The sequence below is a fragment of the Poeciliopsis prolifica genome, unplaced genomic scaffold, assembly GCF_027474105.1.
Source record: "Poeciliopsis prolifica strain line A6 unplaced genomic scaffold, Auburn_PproV2 SCAFFOLD050, whole genome shotgun sequence".
NCBI lineage: Eukaryota > Metazoa > Chordata > Actinopteri > Cyprinodontiformes > Poeciliidae > Poeciliopsis > Poeciliopsis prolifica.
In genome coordinates, this window is record NW_026562425.1 from 1,991,908 (window position 1) to 2,011,579 (window position 19,672).

The 19,672-nt window shown below is 37.9% G+C and overlaps 1 protein-coding gene across 4 annotated transcripts in view; it reads right to left on the reverse strand.

Moving 5' to 3' along the window:
- LOC129378055 (receptor-type tyrosine-protein phosphatase mu-like) overlaps window positions 1-19,672 on the reverse strand; it is a 179,012-nt gene that overhangs the window by 59,431 nt on the left and 99,909 nt on the right. For 2 of the 4 annotated variants that reach the window (XM_055058308.1, XM_055058307.1), the window contains exons 12-16: window positions 13,915-14,188; window positions 9,905-9,941; window positions 7,717-7,791; window positions 5,734-5,869; window positions 4,044-4,073 (exon numbers count right to left, since the gene is read on the reverse strand). In XM_055058308.1, the coding sequence (XP_054914283.1) occupies window positions 4,044-4,073; window positions 5,734-5,869; window positions 7,717-7,791; window positions 9,905-9,941; window positions 13,915-14,188 (552 nt within the window). The remainder of the gene's footprint in view (window positions 1-4,043; window positions 4,074-5,733; window positions 5,870-7,716; window positions 7,792-9,904; window positions 9,942-13,914; window positions 14,189-19,672) is intronic. The other 2 variants (XM_055058310.1, XM_055058309.1) reach the window with 1 other exon arrangement.

The window sequence follows — 19,672 nt, forward strand, 5'->3', positions numbered from 1 at the left end:
AAATTACTTAACTTTCAGTGCAAGAATAAGTTTATGAGTCAGTGTCTAATACTTTGTGGCTCTATTTCACCAGAGTAACAGCCATTATCCACAAACAGAAAACATATGGAACAATGGTGAACTTTTCTTGGAGTGGCCGGTTCAGTAAAATTATTTCATGAGAAATTTTAAATGTTCGTTATTCATTTACCCTTTTAGTAACGCCTTTCTTCAGTTGCAGTTATTACATCCCTACATAATATTCTACATATTATGTATCTTAAAGGGCAAACAAACATGCATTCAATGATACATCTAAAGACTCTGAAACCTAAAGTTTAGGAACAACAAGAAAATACAGACAGCTGATTGAGAGAGTGGCACACTTAGTGTGTTTTAACTGAACTTCACTGCTACTTGATGGATGAATTCAGTTCTCATGGGAATAAAGACCCAATCACAACTCCTGCCCTGTGCCAATTGATCTTTCTTGTCCCCCAGCAGCAGCATGCAAAGCAGCCGGTGCAGCCACCTGATTAAAAGGCAGTCATATATTTGATCGAAGATGTAACCGCATTCCTAATGAGCGCTCTGACTGATGTTGTGATGGGTGCGGGCCCTCAGTCACCTCTGGCGGTAAACCCAAAGTGCATATTTTTTGGCCGACCGTAGGATATTCTCGTGGCTTTAAATGACTTTGATGAATGCGTCGGAACATTAATGGGTTTCATCAATCATACACGTGTTTCCAGTTTATGATTGGCAACACAGTTCCCATCAGAGCTGCGGATGAGACTCAAGATAAAGTCCAAAAAATAGTCTGCAATTAATAAAGCAACCCAAACTTTGGGTGTGTGTAACATGTTTGCTAAATTTGACTGGCTGATTGAACGAAGACTTAAATACAATATTAATTGTATACATTGTTAGGCATTAATGTTGTCGTATTTGTGTATTTGGACTTGCCCATTTACATTTTTTGATCCACATGAATGCAATAAAACAGCTTCTTATGTTGTAGTTCTTCTGCCAATTATTTTAACATATTTGCCATTGCAAATAAATTTGCAATGGCCTTTAAATGTCTTGCTGCTGATCAGTTCACCGCTGTATTTTCCAATTTTAAGTGCTTTTGATTTTTGGATTTCACATTATCAATGCAAAAAAGACAAAGCTGAAGGTGATGGTTGCAAAACGAATGTAGCTTTGCAAAACTCAAGGATTTCTTTTGTCATAACTTGCTTTCCAAAGCAACCTGTAGAAACATTTTGAAAACACTTGATACAAGCACAAGTTAGTAGAGGTAAAACTATTATGCCAAGGTCTGGAAAACACACAAAGTAGACTCGAAATATTTAGTGTACTTAAATGGAAACTGTTTGGAGTTGGAACATTTTACTACAAACAACATACTTGTTTACATAGTATGAAGCATGTTTTCACATCTCTACTTATCTACATTTTCCTAAAATACCAAATAATATTTTTTTGGAAGTTAACTCAAGAAAAGTTGGTCAAAAATGTAAGAAAGTTCACACAGTAAAATAATCAATGCACTATCTGATGTGATCAGCTGGGTTTCTTTAGATAGAAACTTTTCAAATTACTTTGAATAATTAACTGAGCTTATTCTACCGTTTGATTCACACCCTGACCCTTTAATGTTATCAAAGTGTTTCCACTACACTCCCTGGTTTGTGTAGAACATGCATGAACAAGCAACATGGCTGTGTTAACATTGTAAGCAGTTTTATAAGATTTGCCACAAGAGGTTAACCTCTGTAAAGCACTTCATGTAACACTTATGGGAATAAAGTGCTCTGTGAAACAATGTTAAGCTGATTGATTGACAAAGAAGCACCAACCACTACACTTATTAAAGTAATGCTGTTTTAAAAGGAGTTAGTAGACTGGAAGTGTTAGAGAGCTGCCTGCAGCTTTTACCTGAGCAACATGAGCCTGTTGTAAATGAAGATTTATATTCTAGCCAATAAACTCTCCTGAAAACCACAGCAACATTTGTCCTATGTCTTTGCTTAAATCTTCACATCATAATTAAAATAGAGTTATGTTGCAAACAAATGTTGCTTTGTTGAGCACATTCCACATATACAGCTCTAGAAAAAAATAAGATCCCACTGCACTGAATCATATTGAAAACTTCATGTTTCTTCCATAAAATATTGATTTCTGAACACTTTCTGAGTTAAAACATTAGTATTGTTCTTTCTAAATGAATATTAACCTGTTTTCTTTGCATTATTTGAGATTTTTTGTCATTTTGACCATTTCTCATTTTCTGCAAATGAATACAAAATGTTTGCTTTAAATTTTGAGACACGTTGTCAGTCACTCATAGAATAAGAGAACAATGTTAATTTTACTCAAAAATAAACCTTTAAAAGGTAAAAGACAAACTGCTAATTCTTAGGGGTCTCTTAATTTTTTCCAGAGCTATAGATTTAAACATTTTGTGTGAATTTTTTATCTCATCCAACTGTCATGTGTCAAGTAAAAATCTGTGGGGACGCCTGCTGAAAAAGATCTTGAAGGAGCAAGAAAATCCTACAATGTAACCAGAAATGTAACCAGAAATATTTCAATTTCAGCAGATGTTTTCCTAAAGCAGCAGAACACAATGTAATACCAGTAGCCTAAAGAGTCCTCACCCCCTCTTATTCCTCTTCTCACGCCACGTGGCATTTGTTTTTCAGCTTAAAACCGTAAACCTATGCTCTCCTTAATAAATTGCACGAAGTAAGGACATCTGTATCCAATAATAAAACAGCAAACAATGCTATGCTTCCTTTTTTGACTATTTGACAGCCAAACAATCTCTCCCTGCACAGTTATGGCCATTGTGCTCGCTCATGGCTTTGAAGACGCCACTCCGCTAAGTCATCTGGGCTTTGTGTTCAAGACAGCTGTGATCTAACATGAGTGACACGCCGAGTATTCAGAGTAGTATTATCTCCAGGTGTATTCTGAGATGTTCTTTGATGTGAGTCAGCCTCCATTCTTTCTCTGATCACAGCCCATCTCAAGACAGATTAGTCGGCATCCATCACAAAGGCCATGCGGAGGGGAGCTGACGAGCTACGGTGGGGAAGGCAGAGCCGCAGAATAAGCTTCTTTACCATTAAATGGTGTGATGTCAAATCATCTGTTTTTTTTGGAAGAAGCAGGATTTGCTATTGTTTTATGATGTCAGAGGTATGGAAATAGAAAAGCAGCTAATCTGTGATCACATCCTGCCGGCTAAAGACATAACTCCACCATCACCATAGAGTCAATGGCATGGATGTGCATCAAATACCCAAAAAAAAAAAACATGCGTTGAACATAAGCAAAAAAGGATGTTGGGGGTAAAGAAAAATTCAAAAATGATCACATGCAGATTGAGTTTAATCAATATGGTCAAAATATTTGCTCATGCTTAAAATTCTGGGGAAATAAATGTGGTTAGCTCCACACAGACTTATTTATCGCGTCTTAGTAGGTTGGGAAAATATTTGGACAGACTTACTCAAGTCCTGCACAGAACTGAAGTATAAAAGTGCTGTGATGGGCACCTCAAAAACTGCAGTTTTGACAAGTCAACAGAGATGAAACCACTGGAGGCGAATAAAAAATTCACACTCAGTAAAAATGCATCAGTAGCTACATTGATTTTTTTTTTCATCCTCGTTTCATAAGATAAGTTTGGCAGTTGGACAATCATTAAGGCAGCAAGTTGAGCTTCATCCCTTCTTAAACAAACTTCTGTAAAGTGCAACAGAAATTATGTCAGTAGCAGCATTCCAGTGTCAGGTTTGTAATTGCGGGGGCGTAGCGGCGCCTGTCTGCTTTTCGTCAGAAGTCGTGCCAATGTGACATACAGTATGATGTGCTCATAGCGTGGAGATGCATTGGAGTGGCGTATCCCATCCTTCCAGAAGAGATTACAGCTGGGCCTCTGTAATAGCTCTGGGCAGGAGGTGGATGACATGGCTCTTTGCATGCATAAGGGAAACAGCGTGTGGGTGAGAAGCATGGCACTAACATTACACAAAGTGGTTACTTACAGGTAGTAAGTGTAGGAGTGATAGGTTCTTCTGCCGAGAGGGGTGGTGGTAGGATTTAAGCAGTGGTGGAGGAGGTGGGGAGGGGATGGAATGAAAAGGAAAGAAAAAGTAAAAATATATTAATGTTTGAAAAAAGAGTAGAAATGAACAAAATCAGATATGGTGGCACACGTGGAGGTAAACCAGTGATTGTGAGGGCAAAGGTGATTGCTTGGAGTCATGTCTTGTTCAGTAAGGGGAGTCTAAGTAAAGTTCAGAGAAGTTTAAGTGAAGTGAAGCTAATCCCTTTTTTAAATCAACATGTCATTTTATACACTTGTAAAGAGAATTACCATATCTGACCTCTGAGGTTAGAACCTAATGAGGGACTCAAATGTCTAAACACAACTCTGATTCCCTGGTTGGTGACGGTAAATTAGACAAAATTCAACCAACGGAGTCTCCTCCATCTCCGGTTTGATTAAGACTAATTGAAAACAATTCCATTACGTGGTGCTGATTTTCACACCCACCCACTGATTGCTGAGCTACACAAACAGGGCCATGCTGTGGGAAATGGAACCTATATCACCAGCAGGAATAAACATGGTAAACATGGTGCTGATATTGCAGTAAATGACACAGATCTGCCTTCCCAGCCATCTACGTTTACCAGATCTACCGTACAACAGGGCGTTTATTAATCCTTAAACATTTTCACATTTTGTCACATTACAGCCATAAACTTCAATGTATTTTTGTCATGTTTTGGTTTGGAATATTTCATTTTAAGCTAACAATTGAATACACTTTTCCACAATTTTATCTCTGACTTGTCCGTTTCTAGTAGACTTTATTTCAGGATGTCAAAGTAGTGTGTCACATCTTTCACAATGCTTAATTTTCTTTTCAATTCAAAGTTGTGTACCACTTTGCATTGGTCTACCACATAAACATACAATGATGTTTGAAGATGTAACATGACAAAATGTGAAAACAATTCAAGGAAAATGAATTTTTTAAGACACTTTGAACTAAAAATGTACAATCGAAAAAGCAGCTTACACCCAACCCAGGCTAAACTTTTAAAAGATACTGCAGAAAAGTAATTCATATCCATGGAGGAAATATCTACAAAAACTGATAAAAGTGTCATTTCAAACCTTTACTTTGGACAAAAGGGGACTGATATTTGCTGAGCATTAGTTCCCCTGATTAGTGGGATTTGTGCAGTGGGTATCTCTAGAGTATGGGGTCCAAGAGCTAATGTAAACTTTGCCTTGAGCTATGCAGCCAGGATCTTTTTTTCCTTTTGAGTCTCTCATCTTATTTTCTTTCTTATCTCCTCTACGCCTCCTCTCCACACCACGACGTTCGAAAAACATTTTTTCCCCTCTATTCCCACTCCAATATCACTGAAGTGCTGCACATTTGTTTGAGGGCGCCATAGAAACGGATGGAAACGGATTAATTTTTCATGCCACACTTGTATCTCGTGGATGTAAACAGTGCAAATGGGCCGTATCAACATTATCAAATTAATTTTTTATGACGCCACTGATAATGCTGCTATTTTGAGGAAGAAACATGGGAAATAATAAAAAAGGAAAAGGCTTACTTTGTTGCATGTTGCAAGTGAGTGAAACCCCATCGACACAAATTTGAAATTGTATTTAAATGAGTAAGGAGGACAAAAAGAAAAACAGCTTACCTTTTCTTCATGAGGAGCACCACGCCTAAGAAGATGATGACGAAGAGGAGGATACCAGCGATGACGCCTGCAATCTTTACAGTGTGGTCTGTTTGCTTCTCCGGCTCAACCGCGTCAGGTTTGTGAGTGGCTGCTCCTGAAAAACATCACAATGTGTTAGGAGACACTCACTGGAGACAAATTAAAGAGTAGAATTATCAATTAAATCTTGTTTAAAGTTCTGTCACACCTTGTCTTTTACTACCTATAATTGTATATTAGGAGGTAGGGTGTAGAAAAAAAAAGTCTTGTAGTCAGGTCTTTATAAGCTCAGACAATGGAGTTAACATGACAATGGAGTTAACATCTTGGATGGAGATCAAATTATGTAGGCTAAAGTATAAGTTGCAAAGTTGTAGTGTAATTGAATGCAAAGCTGTGCAACACCTAATCATACTGGGCTAAAATTGCAATGCTTGGGTACAAAGAATCCCCAAGAGGACAAATAATCACCAGTAATAGTGAACCAATTGCAGCCTTGTAGCCAACCACCAATCAAGATCTTTCAGAAACCTGAGTTTAATTTTGTTCTCCTTTGTCTTAATTTTAACTGTTTCTTTCCTATTTTATTTATTTTTTCCTGCAAGTGGTTTGAATTTCTTAACAATTTTTATCCAGCTAAGGACTGTTTTTTCTCACATATCTAACAGCAATGAAGTTTTTCCAGTTCAAGGCAGCATTGCAGAGCTGAGACGTCCTCTCCACAGTTAGTTGCAGTGAGTAAAATTTAGGAACCATAAATACACACAAATAAGTAAAACAAAGCAAAAACTAAAAATAACTTCCAACTGTCCCAAAGACTCCACCTTTAGCTCTGTCCTTTGTGGACAATCAGAAATCTGTGGACAAAGCTGCACCACTAGAGATAAGTGTGTACCTCCTTTACCCTTGGTTAATCACATTTGGGGCAAATACTTCTTAGGCTGTGGAAAAATGCACAATGCAAGGCACAAAAGATAATACCCAAGAAGATAAAAATGCTCAAAAAGAACCAAAACACTAAATATCAGCCTGGGAAGAGATAGCCCACATAGGACGCACAAGAAGATCTGAGTTCTTTTAAAAAGCAGCTTTTTCAACAGCATTTGTTTCTTGGGAAATGATAAGAAGTGCTTGGAAAACAATAAAATAGAAGAATCCCAACCGTCCACCTGAGAAACACCATTATTCCATGTCACCGGTCGTAAATTTAGAAAAATAAATGGTCATGTCAACCAAATCTTCAGGTGAGATTCCCATTTTCTTCCCCTCTTTAAAAAAAGAGTAAATATCCATCCCAGGATAAATTTGACATATTGTTTCAGCTCTGTTGTGCCGTTATCAGCAAGATTTATTTGAAAAATAGATATAATTTTAGGCAAAACGGTGAAGGATTGCCAGACTGTGAAAGACATCATGTCAGGAGTGATGGAGGTGATTTTGTCCCCAAACATTGTTTCACACTAATCTCACAGAAATGTTGTCAGCATCAAATCCCCGTCTGAGCTTCGAAAAAGCTGAAGGTTCATCCACTATTCCTATGATTTAGCTGCAGAGAGATCCAGGATCTCTGCTCAGCAAGGAGGAACAGGGAAGAGTTTGAATAGTTACTCTTTAGCATAATTTTGTATGCTTGCAGTTGTCACAACTAACAACCAACACTCACCTAATCTGTCTAAAAATAATGAGAAATATTCATGAAGCAGGATTAACTCCTGTCAGAATTCTTCTATGGTGAGTAATCAAAACAACAATCACTCCTCATGCAGGCTTTTCATGTCCACTAAAACGGAGGAGATGAAGGTAGAAAAAAATTCTTTGAATGCCTCTGAGTTAATCATAATGCTCTGATGCAAATTACGACAGAATAATCAAAAACTGCACACATGCATTTGTTTTGTTTCTCTCCTGGTGAGGGAGCTGTGAGAGCGATCACATATGTGAGTGAGTGTCTTTGGGCCTGACCTGTTAGCTGGTTGTCCCCGGCCGCTGGGGCGATGCGGATGTAGGGGGTGGTTAGCTGAGTCACGAGTATCGCAGCTGAGTAAAGTCAGTGGATCCAGGACGGCATGCAGGACAGAGACAAAAGAGAAAGAGAGAGGCCACACTGAAGCTAAAAGCATCACCATGCAACACAGAGTCAGAGAAACACAAACAAAACAATTCACGTTTGTTTCATCAAATATGAAAAAGAAAAAAAAATAATCGGTTGGCAGCTCTAGCTAAGACAAGTAGAAAGAAATTTAACTCTTACTGCAGAACCACAATCTCATACTGAAAAATCAAGTCTGTAATTTGAGGCACTGGTTTGGTGACTGTAGTTTATTATTAGTGCTTGTAAAAGTACTTTTCTGTAATCCATCATCTTGATGGATTACAGAAAACCACTTCTTGCTTCTCTTTAGCTCACCTCAAAGGTTTTCAACAGGATTTGGAACTGAGACTGACATGGCGTTGAAAGAAAGTTTTCGTTCTTCTGGAACAGCTTCTTTGTTGTTCAAGACAAGTTTTCATCATTGAAAGACTCAAACATGACCAATTTACAGTTTACTGACACAAGCCATCTGATTTTGATGTTAAAGTAAAATCAGTACTTAAATAAATTCATAGCGCTGTCCCCTTAAAGACTTTTGCCAATGCCTTTGGAATAGTAACAAAACCACAACATCATAGATCCTTAACTGTACTTAACAGAGTCCGAGGCACCGTTTCAAATTTTCACCCTTTATGACAAAATCCACCCCGTATTTATACTCCAGGAAACCAGATTATGAATTTGTAAATAAAAACCTCTGACTAACTGAAAAATAAAGTACACATATTGAAAGATGCTTCAGACACATACATTTAAAATGAATTGTGAGATACAAACTATTGTGGCACATGTAAGACAAACATCTTACATCAAATGTGCTGAAATTAAAGGTTGGCATATTCAAATTTTCAATATAAATGTATGCTACTGCTGTTGAGGACAAACGTACACATCCTTAAGGGGTGCAAACAAATTTATCCGCCTCCGTATATCCTTGCGAGAAAGATCTGGAATACTAAAATGTTTTCCTTCAGGTGATACATTGCTCCTTATGATCCTTACACTTGTATGTGGAACTGAATTCAGCCTATTGACCCATGTAGAGGTGGTCATTTGGGCCTTCTGCAATAAATCTACAGTGCAACTGAATGCAGACAACACAATATATGAGACTGTCGGGCCATGTGGCAGAACCTCCCACAACCCAGAACGGATTGTGACTATGACTCCCTCTGGCCTTATCAATTTTGCTCCCAGATCAATGGTGCTTAGACTTCATCACCCTTAATGCGAGGAGCAGGACATTCGCCCAGCATAGCTAAGTACCTACAGACCTCGCCGGGCACACGAGCTGCCTCCAAATCACAGAAAAACACATGTTCTCAATCAATACAGTGTCTCACAAACGTATTCATACCTGTTGGGGCTTTTCAGATTATAGCAAACTTAAATCGGTTTCTATATGATAGACCAGTCTTCTGATGTGAGAAAATGCATAACCCCAAAAGACGTAGAGCTTTATACTGAATTTTTTTTCTACATAGTATTGACTCAGAAATGTACACCATCCAATTCAATTTTTTTTGTTTAAAAAACTGAAAATTCTCTATTTATTCCCTTCAATTGTATCCTACTTTGTGTTGGTCTATCACATAAAAACCCAATAAAATGCACAAAGATTAGTTTTTTTCACAGCAAAAACAAAATCTTTCAAAGTATTTTTGAACAACAAACTTTTCAGCAATAGATAGCAGCTCCTACTGATGAAAAAGTACTAGTTACTAGAAAAATAACCTACCAGTGGAACCAGTACTTTTTCGTCAATATTATTAACTTAAAACAAGCTCCTATATATATTGCCGAAAACCTGTCAAATTTCAAATGTATGTATATATTGGCACTACAAATTTGACCAAAAATACTTTATAAAATTTTGTGCTGTTGCAGTATGAGAGAATGCTTTGCTAGAAACGGTTCACTGATCAAAATCTATGCCACAAAAATGCAGTGTAGTTGTTGAGTACTATAGACACAAACATAACAATCTGAAAATGTGTTATTTTGTACAATCTCAAAAACCAAATGCAAGTTAAAAAAAAAAATCTGATCAGGTCCTACCTTTGGTTGCCACCCTGACACAGTCAATTTTGGTTTCCTTTCCATGTAGATAAAAGAGAGAAAGAGGAAAAGTGGAAGAAGAAAAGGATCACAGGTTATTATAAAAACACAAAGCTACACATATGACAGCAACAACACCTTTCTACAGCACACATCGTTACAAAGACACAGCGTGGCCAGTCTCCTGCTGGCCCCTATCATCTGTTGAACTCAATGACTGTGACACAAAATGCAGCTAAGCGAGAGGCCCCACAGCACAGATTAGAGGTGCTGAGCTGCTGATTTGTCAACCAACAGTGATCTGTCTGCAGCTCGTGGCTCAAGGTGGTCAGCCAGTGTGGAGAAACCATAGCCCTGTGACAGGCAACGCTGACACTGAGCAGGGTTCCAGTATGAAACATCAGGGAGACTCTCAGAACAGGTTCTGGAGTTTCTGCTCTGACAACAGCCTTCGAAAACATGAATACATAAAAGCCCTCAACTGCTGGTGGAGTAGTCTGCTGTCAGAAAGAGTCTGGTGAACAGAAAAAAAAGGGACAGATAGAATTGGGAATTCGATGAGCAACGCGCCACAAAGGATCGAAATGCTGTGTCGCCCCGTGTTCGTCCCTGTCAAGCTGTCCGGTGAGCAGGTAGCATTTAGAGGCCATAAGAGGCTTAATGACGAGAAACAGAGAACAAAAATACATCACCGTTCATGCAATCTGTGGGAACATTACTGCTGCTTTTAAGCTGTCAGATGGGCCTTTTATTATAGGCAATGACATGAGAAGTCGCACTGAATTTTTACTTGAGCTAAATGCTAAAGAAATTCTAGTTATAGATGGCGCATACCTCTTTTAAGTGCTTAGTTTGTCTAAGAGGCAGAACGGAATCATGTCTATGTTATTAGACACTAATTAAGACTCCAAGGTCCTTCTATTGACAGGATGTGCTTGAGAAAAGAAAGCGACCGCTATGAACCAAAACATTGACTATATAAATGTCAGAATGTCTCCTTTATAGGTACAGAGCTGTGAACAGCAGTAGATAGAGATTTCTATCCACTCACCATCAACATGAATGTTGATTTAATTTAAACCAGAGGTTTAAAGAAAACATCTCTCTGACCTCTCAATCTTTCTCTCCAGAAGGTGTGTGGCTCATCTTTCGGGCAGCTGATTTTGAAAACAAAGGTTTTCCACCAGCATCAAGATCACGACAGACACGAACCTTGGTGATTTCCAGGTTATTGTTAAGCATCACGACTAACTTCTTTTCATTTTGCATTGGCTCAATCAGTTCCTTCAACAACAGTGCTCCCAAACACACTTAAAACGTATTGTGGAATGGATAAATGATATTAACCAGGAATAACACAGAGCTGAACTCAACGCAAAATGTATCCACTCTACTTAAAAGCTACAGGTTCAAAACAGGAAAATTTTACCTGAAGTCTACCATTTTGCTGAGAACAATAAGCTGTCCAGTAGTATGATGCTAGATGTTTATAATGTCTATAAAAAGTGTGTGGTTGATGAGCAACAACAAAGACTGACAGGAGTTAATGTATATTTCTAATTATTTTGACCACATGTGCATTCAACCAATTTCTTCTGCAACCATCTAGTCCTGGAAAAACAACAGATCAAATAAACCTCTATAGATGTATGTGAGCTTCGGACTGGACTTGTAAGTCAACACAGACTCTCTTCCTCCCCATCACATCACAAACTGACTTGTATCTGTCAGTGCTTTAGTCTCAAGAGCAAACTTTGCTAATTTGATTCAGCGCTGCCTCGTGTTATTTGTATTGCCTCTTTAAAGACGTGCCATGTTGCTCAAGGAGGCTGTTTGTGGTGATTTTTATTCAGGACACAATCGGCAGGGCTCTTGAAGTTGCAACCGAGTGAGCTGCCCTGCACAGGGGAGGGATCCTCCAAGTGCCACTTGATGACAGCAGCTATGACCTGGAGGATTAGTCAGCCCCGTTGTTATCCCTCAACTTGCACACTTAACTATAGATCGGATCTCAAACGCTGTTTAACATGAGTTTGTGTGGGGTTTGAAGCAAAGCTCAAAAAGAAAAAGGGAGGAAAATAGCACACTGGTAATGGAGTGAGGGGGTATGCCATGGGATGCAGAGCTGCATTTCAAGCTGTTGGAAACAATTATTGCAGTTACTGCAGTTTGTACATGAGAAGTTTGAATGAAAGTGCTGGATGCAACAATCTGCTCCTACTAGCTAAAAACAGTATGTTCAAAGAAAAAGACTTCAAATCTTAGTCAGACTTTTACTTTTATTTAAATCTACTTTGATATTATTTAGAAAAAAATAAGTGGTTTGACAATAAAAGGTAGCTTTTATCGTCTACCTCTAACGTTGTTGAGAAACTGAATGACAGAATAATTATTTTCGCAACTTTGATGTTTTTTTTTTTTCAAATTGTGCCCATCAGTGTGATTCTCACTAACTGAAGTTGATTAAATTAAGAACAACAAATTAGATTTTCTCTCAATTATGATAATCTGATTATGTTGTTACTCAGTTGAGACAGTTAATTTTATATTTGATTAAATTGCAGAAAACTGAACCGGCAGTGATTGTTTCTGATTTTTTTTTTTCCTTTTCAACTGAAACCAAAAATCATATAAATGGACATTTCCATTTCAGTGTCCACATTTCGAACTGCGTGGCTCTGCTATGATTTGTTAGAACAAGTGGTGATAAGTCATTTGATATTTAGACTAATTGACCTGTTATTTTGTGCACGCCATTTTAAATTTGGTGGGAAATTTAATTACCTGTCCAGTAGCTACAACTTTATATTTATCCTGTCTATTGACACTTTTCTGCTACGTCACTTCATCATTAGAAGAGCCACGATGGACCAGGATCGGGAGTGTTGAACTCAGTGATTTAAGTTGTTTTCTCAAGTTGTTTTCGCCAGTTTAATTATGGTTTCTACTTGTCTGTGAACGTAACACGCCTGGTCGGGCTCATAGTCGGCGGTATTTACATAAGTTTGAAACTGCTAGCGCAGAAACCGACCCGTACTTCCTCCCTCCTGACTAAATTATCGACTTCCCCCGAAATAACACCACATGATTTATGTCACTGTGTCACAAACAGTATCTTCCCTTAAACAGGAGCAGCATTAAAAACAGGAACAAAAGCGACGCTAACCAGTTTTTCTCAGTACATGCTAGGCTACATGACGGCGGGGCATTGATTCCGTGGTTACTAACGGTTAAACACGTACCTTGACCATGATGCAATATTTGATATCTTTCTAATCATACTTATAAAGTATACGAACATTAATATTCTTATCTTGTAAAAGCTGTTCGCTGTAAATCCCCGGTTACATCGAGGGCTGACAGTCATTATGATTAACGGCTGCTGTCTCTTTCCTCGTTAAAAGTTATCCAATAAAATGACAAGTTTGGTTTTATCTGTTTGCGCCACCGACTGCGCAGAACCCTGCGATCATTTTTACTGCGAAATCAATTGAATTAAAGCGATTTTAGGCCACCACATGTGGGTTTTTTGATAGGCTTGACGGGAGCGCACAGGTTGTTTTGACGTCCGTCATGGCGGAGCGGGCCGAGTTTTGAAAAGAGTGACGTCACATGCGGAGGGTCAATGAAAGGGTTAAATGCAAGAACATTTTACAGTAAATGTATTCTAGCCGTTTCATGATTGGAGGTAAAAAATAAAAATATAAATAAAAAAATAGAAAAAAAGGTTTTGTATGAATCTGAATACAAAACATCAAAATGTCAGTTAAAAAAATATAAAAATCTAAATATGAAAAAAAAAGAATCAACTAAAGCATCAAAATAGCACAAAGGCTATGCATTTATATAAAATCCCAAATCAGAATTTATCATTACTATATATATATACAAGAAATCCAATAAAAACAAAAATAAACATAAAACTTTAAATTTAAATCACGCATTTCTCTGAATTCAGCTGTGGTGAAATTAATATAAAATAAAATTTTAAAAAGCTGGCTGACACCCACCCCATTCGCTGTGCTGACGGCCTGGTAGTAGATACTGTAGCTCTTCTGAGGCAGCAGTGGGGCGTTCCAGTAGCCATTGTAGGTCTTGTTGTCGCCCACGGTGAAGGGCTGGGGCGAGTGGATGCCGGCGGCGGGGAACTGAGCAGTGAAGTAATACTGCGAGTTCAGCAGCGTGGCGTTCTGGAAATGAATGGGAACTGGGTAGCAGCGTAAAATTTCTGCAGTGCCCCGTGCTCTGCGTGGACGTTCCTCCTCCACCACCACCTGGTACACGCTGCAAACACAGAAACCAAACAGGATTAACTAACTCCAATGGGCATTAGTTGAACGCTACTGGCAACTTGCACGCTTTTTCTGTTTTGCCACTTAGCTTTTCCTAAAGTGTGGTAGTTGTCTTTTTATATATATATATATATAAACAAAGCAGGCATGCAGCAACGCTTAATTTGTCACAAAATCCCTTTTCATCCAGAAAACAGGGGAAAAACACAACTTGTTTTCTCAAAAGACAAAATGTAGAAACTAATTTGACAGAAAAGACAACAGCAAAATATATGAGCTCTAACAAAAGAGTCTGATTTTCTTTTGTTTTTTTTTAATCATTCAGCAACTGAAAAGGTTAACAACACTTTCCATTTCTCCACCGCTCTAGCCGTGCAGTTAGCTGGACCAAAACTACAGCTTTGTGTGTCTTGACAGTGATGACATTGTCTCTGAGCCGGCCACTTAGTTTGAGGGAGAGCCTGTCTTGTAGCTTGTCCATGTTAGTATGCGTCACACATCCGCCTGTTAAATCTATTGAGTGACAAAGAGTCTGTTTACACCTGGCATACAGAATGAGCAGACCTGAAGACTGCTTATATAGCGCTACTTTTTAAAAGAGCAGAAATATAGCTATTGTGACCCAAAAAGTATTCAAATAAAAATAAACAACAAAGTTTGTGAAGAAATTTAAAAGGGGCCTGTTGTGTGGTGTGTAGCACTAGCATATTGATCTGCAATTACATGCTTCATGTGGTTTGCAAATAGCAGTGTAAGCTAACTTTAGCTAAAATGCTAATGGTAGCTTACAAGTTACTGTGGGCTATCACTATCATGTTACTTCATGGCAGTATAAGCCAAAAACACTTTTTAAGTAACTATTTTGTGCAGCTTTAAAAAACACAATTATTAAAATAATAACATTTCAATGCATTTCTGTGTTTAGGTACTTTAAAGGTAGTGTTTGAACAGTTCAAAAGAAAACCTCTGGCCTAAAAAACACTTAATGAGCAATTTTAAATGCCTTTTTGTGGTAGTATTATGTAGCTACCACATTTTCATTAATCTTCACAAACAATCAAACTTAAATATAACAGTCTCAGATCTTAAAAGCTTTAAAATGAAAGAAAACACAATTAGGTGTTTTACCTCACACTGGTTAACTAGTTCAAATACTTCTGCACTTTGTGCATATATTTAACAATGAAGCACATTTAATATTACACATTGAAGCTTAGTTTCTACACATTGTTCATGCTGTATGAAAATGGTAGGTGGGCTAAAGTGAGTTTGTTTGAGTGTAAATATAGATGGAAAAAAAAATCTTTGCTCAAGTCGCTGTACTCTAAAGCCCTGCAGATGATCAATTGTTCCCCACGGATGGTAGGAGATGACTAAGTATCCCCTTGTGTGTACAGCGAATGCTCTTTAACCCAACAGTTTATCATGAGGTGCTTGCAGTGTCATTAAAATCTTCTCTCTTTGCTCTCAGTGGGTGTGGCCCAATTCCTTAGAGCTCTCCTATTTAGCAACAGGGTGGGGAGGTAATGAAATATTTAATCCTGCCCAGAGTCTGCTGGAGAAATCAGCCTTTAATTACTGTCCCCTATTGAGAGCCGAGGTCAAAGGGCAGGTTGGGATGGTACATCTGGAGCCACTTAAGTAGCTTGAGAGCAACAGTGAAATGACTGATTAGTCTGCAACGAAGTCTGAGCCAAAACACTTTAGATATGGTGAGAACTGTCACTGACAGTATAAGCCATGGTTGAGGAGTGCTTTGTTGTCATATTTACATGTTCAAATCAAAATTTAATATATACAAAAAACAATCTGTATTAATCGTTTCATTTATTAACTGAAAAAGCTACTCAAACTGTCTGTCAAGCTTTGGGAAACCAGCAAACCACAGTAAGTGACATTAACAAATGGAGAAAACATAGTTCCTGGACAAACAAATTATTCCAGGAGTGCATGAACAAATTCATCGAAGAGGCCACAAAAGAACAAGACACTCTCTATAGACTTCAGACATTACTTGCCTCTGTTAAGGACTATGTTTATAAAAAGCATTAAGTAAAAGACAAGACAAAACTAGCATCTGTAACAAAGTTCAAAGGTCAAAAACACTGCAGATCAATAAGATTGCAAACACTCATCTCATATTTGTTTAAAAAAAAACCCTCAATTTATTTCAGTAAATAAATGCAATCTCAGGACATTTTTCAATTGGCCTATATCTGTGTGATCAAAAACCCAAACCAGAACAAATCTATAAGGAGGTAAACATGTTTTTACAGTTGAATTGCTCATAAAAAACTAGTTATTTTTATCATTTGAAACCTGTTATGCTGACTTTACAACACATCATGGTCAATAAAACTTTAAGTTTATTGTAATATAAATCACTTTGTAAGATGCCAGTGAAACACTAGTTCATCTCAGCTGCTTCTTTATAATATGATGATATGGCTATGCTTATTGACAGACACAGTTCTAATAGAGTTTCTTTCCTTTCCGCAGGCTAAATAGAAATTGCCACAGGCTATGAGGCTCCAAGGAGGTGAATGTCTGTAAGGTAGAAATCCAAACCAGTCAGTACCAAAAAAAAACAATATTTTAGCTCACAACAAATTCAAAATAAAAAAAAAAGGTCTAGTTATCATAATCAGTGTCTGTAACAGGTTTAGATGCTTTACACAAGTTGAACTGGCAACTTCTTGTACTATGAAATGCATTAACCTTTTTTTTGTTCCCCTAATTGCTGCCAATGTGCTAATAAGCCTTTAAGCAGTTGACACTTTGTCACCTCTTGCTGAGTTCACAGTTTACATTATGAGTCATTTGGACAAACCCGAGACATTTTAGTCAGTTTCTTGATTTAATGTGACACAAAAAAAAACAAACAACAGCTGAACCACAATGGCTCTGATGGCAGGAGCTAAAATCTTCTAGAGCTGGAGACACTCAGGCGCAACATATTTTTATACAAAGAAAAGCAAAACAACTTTGATACTAAATACATGAAACCTGAGCCATAAAGATTCCAGAACTATAAAACTGATTGATAATGTTGTCATAAGGAATAACTGCCAATATAAAGTGGTTGTTAGACTTCAAATCGAGCATTTAGCAATTAGTTTTATTAATTTTATAATCCTTGACTCATTATTTCGTCCAGATACCAGAATTGCAACAAACTCTGCATGGAGTCTTTGATTTGACTCCTGCTTAGCCTGCATTATGCGTTAATAATACCTGACAGGCTTGACTTAGACTTACTTGATTTTCTACCACAATAGCCCTCTGCAACAACATCTTACAAATTACTGGACATTATAAAGAAAAGGAAGGTACATTGCTATAGCAGGTGCTGCCTATACTACTACAAACTTGCTGTCCACTTCTAAGAAAGAAGGTAGCAAATATGAAATAAAAGATAAGCCTAAACAAGATTGCATACAAACGTCAACAATCAAAGGTTCTTTACCAGACATTGTGTGTAATTGACAGCTTTGGTATTATATAATGTGGAAGGTGCAGAAATATAATGGAATTTTAGGTAGTACCACAAACTTTTGAGTAGTTTTTGTTTTAACTGTCCACTTGTTACAATCAGCAGTTGCATCTATAAGGAGTATTTTGAATATTTTAAGCAGTTTAAGAAAATGTAATGTCACCTTCATAAATGTTACGTCTGATTGTCATTCAAACAAACAGGATTCTGTTTATTGTATATCAGAGTATAATTAAGATCATTCAAAGCAGTGATATTTTTAGTGTTAAAGTAATATTTATATTCTACCTAAATGTTTCTTTAGTTTCTATAATGTTTTAGAGCCATCCAGCCAGAGTTCAGACAGATAACCCAAACCCTACCCCTTCTTAGAAAAATCAAGCAAATGTAAAGTGATTTTCACATCTGTTGAAGATTTCTCTTGGAGGAAAAATCATGTATCTAATTCCAAATGTCCTATAATTCCTTCAGAATAGAGATAAAATGATGACAAAACTGGCTGAAGGGAGAACTGGTATCAGGAGAGCCTGGTAAGCTGTTGTGAGTGGTCTTCCACAAGAGGCCAGCAGGGGAGACCTGCATTCCCACAGCAACACTGCAACCTGAACTGACACCAATTAGGCCTCCTCCAGCCTCGCCGCCCTATAGATTTCAGCTGCACCGCCATGTGACATCAACCAATTATGGCGGATTGACTTGAAATCGACCGGATTGTGACCTGAAACCCAGATTTATTTTTCATGTGGGCTGATAGGGGGAGGACTGCGGGCTGTTTGAGCAGATCCCGGAATGAGGATGGGAGGCATTTTCAATCACTGTCTTGGGTTAATGTTAATCTGATGCCTCTCTCTGCCTGTATGTGTGATTTAAAAGCAGCTGTAAGTTACGCTTTCTCCTGACCCTGCATTCTTCCTCCTCGCCTCCATTTTCTTATTTTTTATTTTTCCCCTGGTTTCTGCGAAAGCAATAAAGCAAACAAATTAAAAGGTACCATCGATTACATATGGTGTTAAATCGTGAAAAGCAGCGAGTTAAGTCACACTTAGGCATAGTCATTAGGGTTTGCTGTGCTGTGATCAAAGAAAGTTGGGACCTATTTTAGGTTGCAAGAAAATCCCTTAACTGATATCAGGCCTTGGTTAAGCAAAGATAATCTAATGCTACAGGCTAGAGGAGACGCTCAAGGCAAAGGTTATTGCAAAAAGAGAGAGAAGGGCTGATTTAGTGGTGTGGATGATAAGGAAAGCGTTCCAAATCATTTTTTTCCCCAGCAGAAGCATGTAAACATCTATTTTGATGTTACGGAGTGAGGAGGCGGATGCTGGCGCTGACGAGGGGCCATTGCAAACATTAGGTTAACACGACATGACTGATAGACAGTTGGCTAATCCTCTTAAAGAAACAGTGTCCCCTCTGGTAAAAAATGTTCCCGGCTTCACACGTTGGCCTGGGAGATTAGGAGCAAAATCCAACTTAGAAATGTTACACTCATTAGCAATAACACACATAAAAAATACATATATAAATAAATATTGATCCCTTCAGCAAATGTTTATCTAAAATAATATTTTTTTTTCTGCTTAAGTGGAATCAGTATTTGTCATCTGTGCTATCAAGAGATCTTCCAGTGCAGCTTCCCTTCCTGTGTGGAACGTCTGACGCTTGAAAGTCAAACGTCTGGTGGGTTATTGCCTCCTAAACCCAATCAGCATGCAAGATTGCATTATCAAATCAAGCTTGATGCTGCTCTGCTCTGCAGTGGATAAGTGTCTCTCCCATGTCAAACTTTTTCTTGACATCAACCCTTTAAAGTTGATTTCATGAAGTAAAAATCTGAACATGATACTCACTACTGTCAAAAAAAAAAGAATGATGGAAAAGGCAAAATTTAATTGGACATTAAATTTCATTTTCTTCATCAGTCTCTCAGATTAGTACTCACTACCAATTCTAAAAATAAGTTTCTTACAATTTTACTGGATC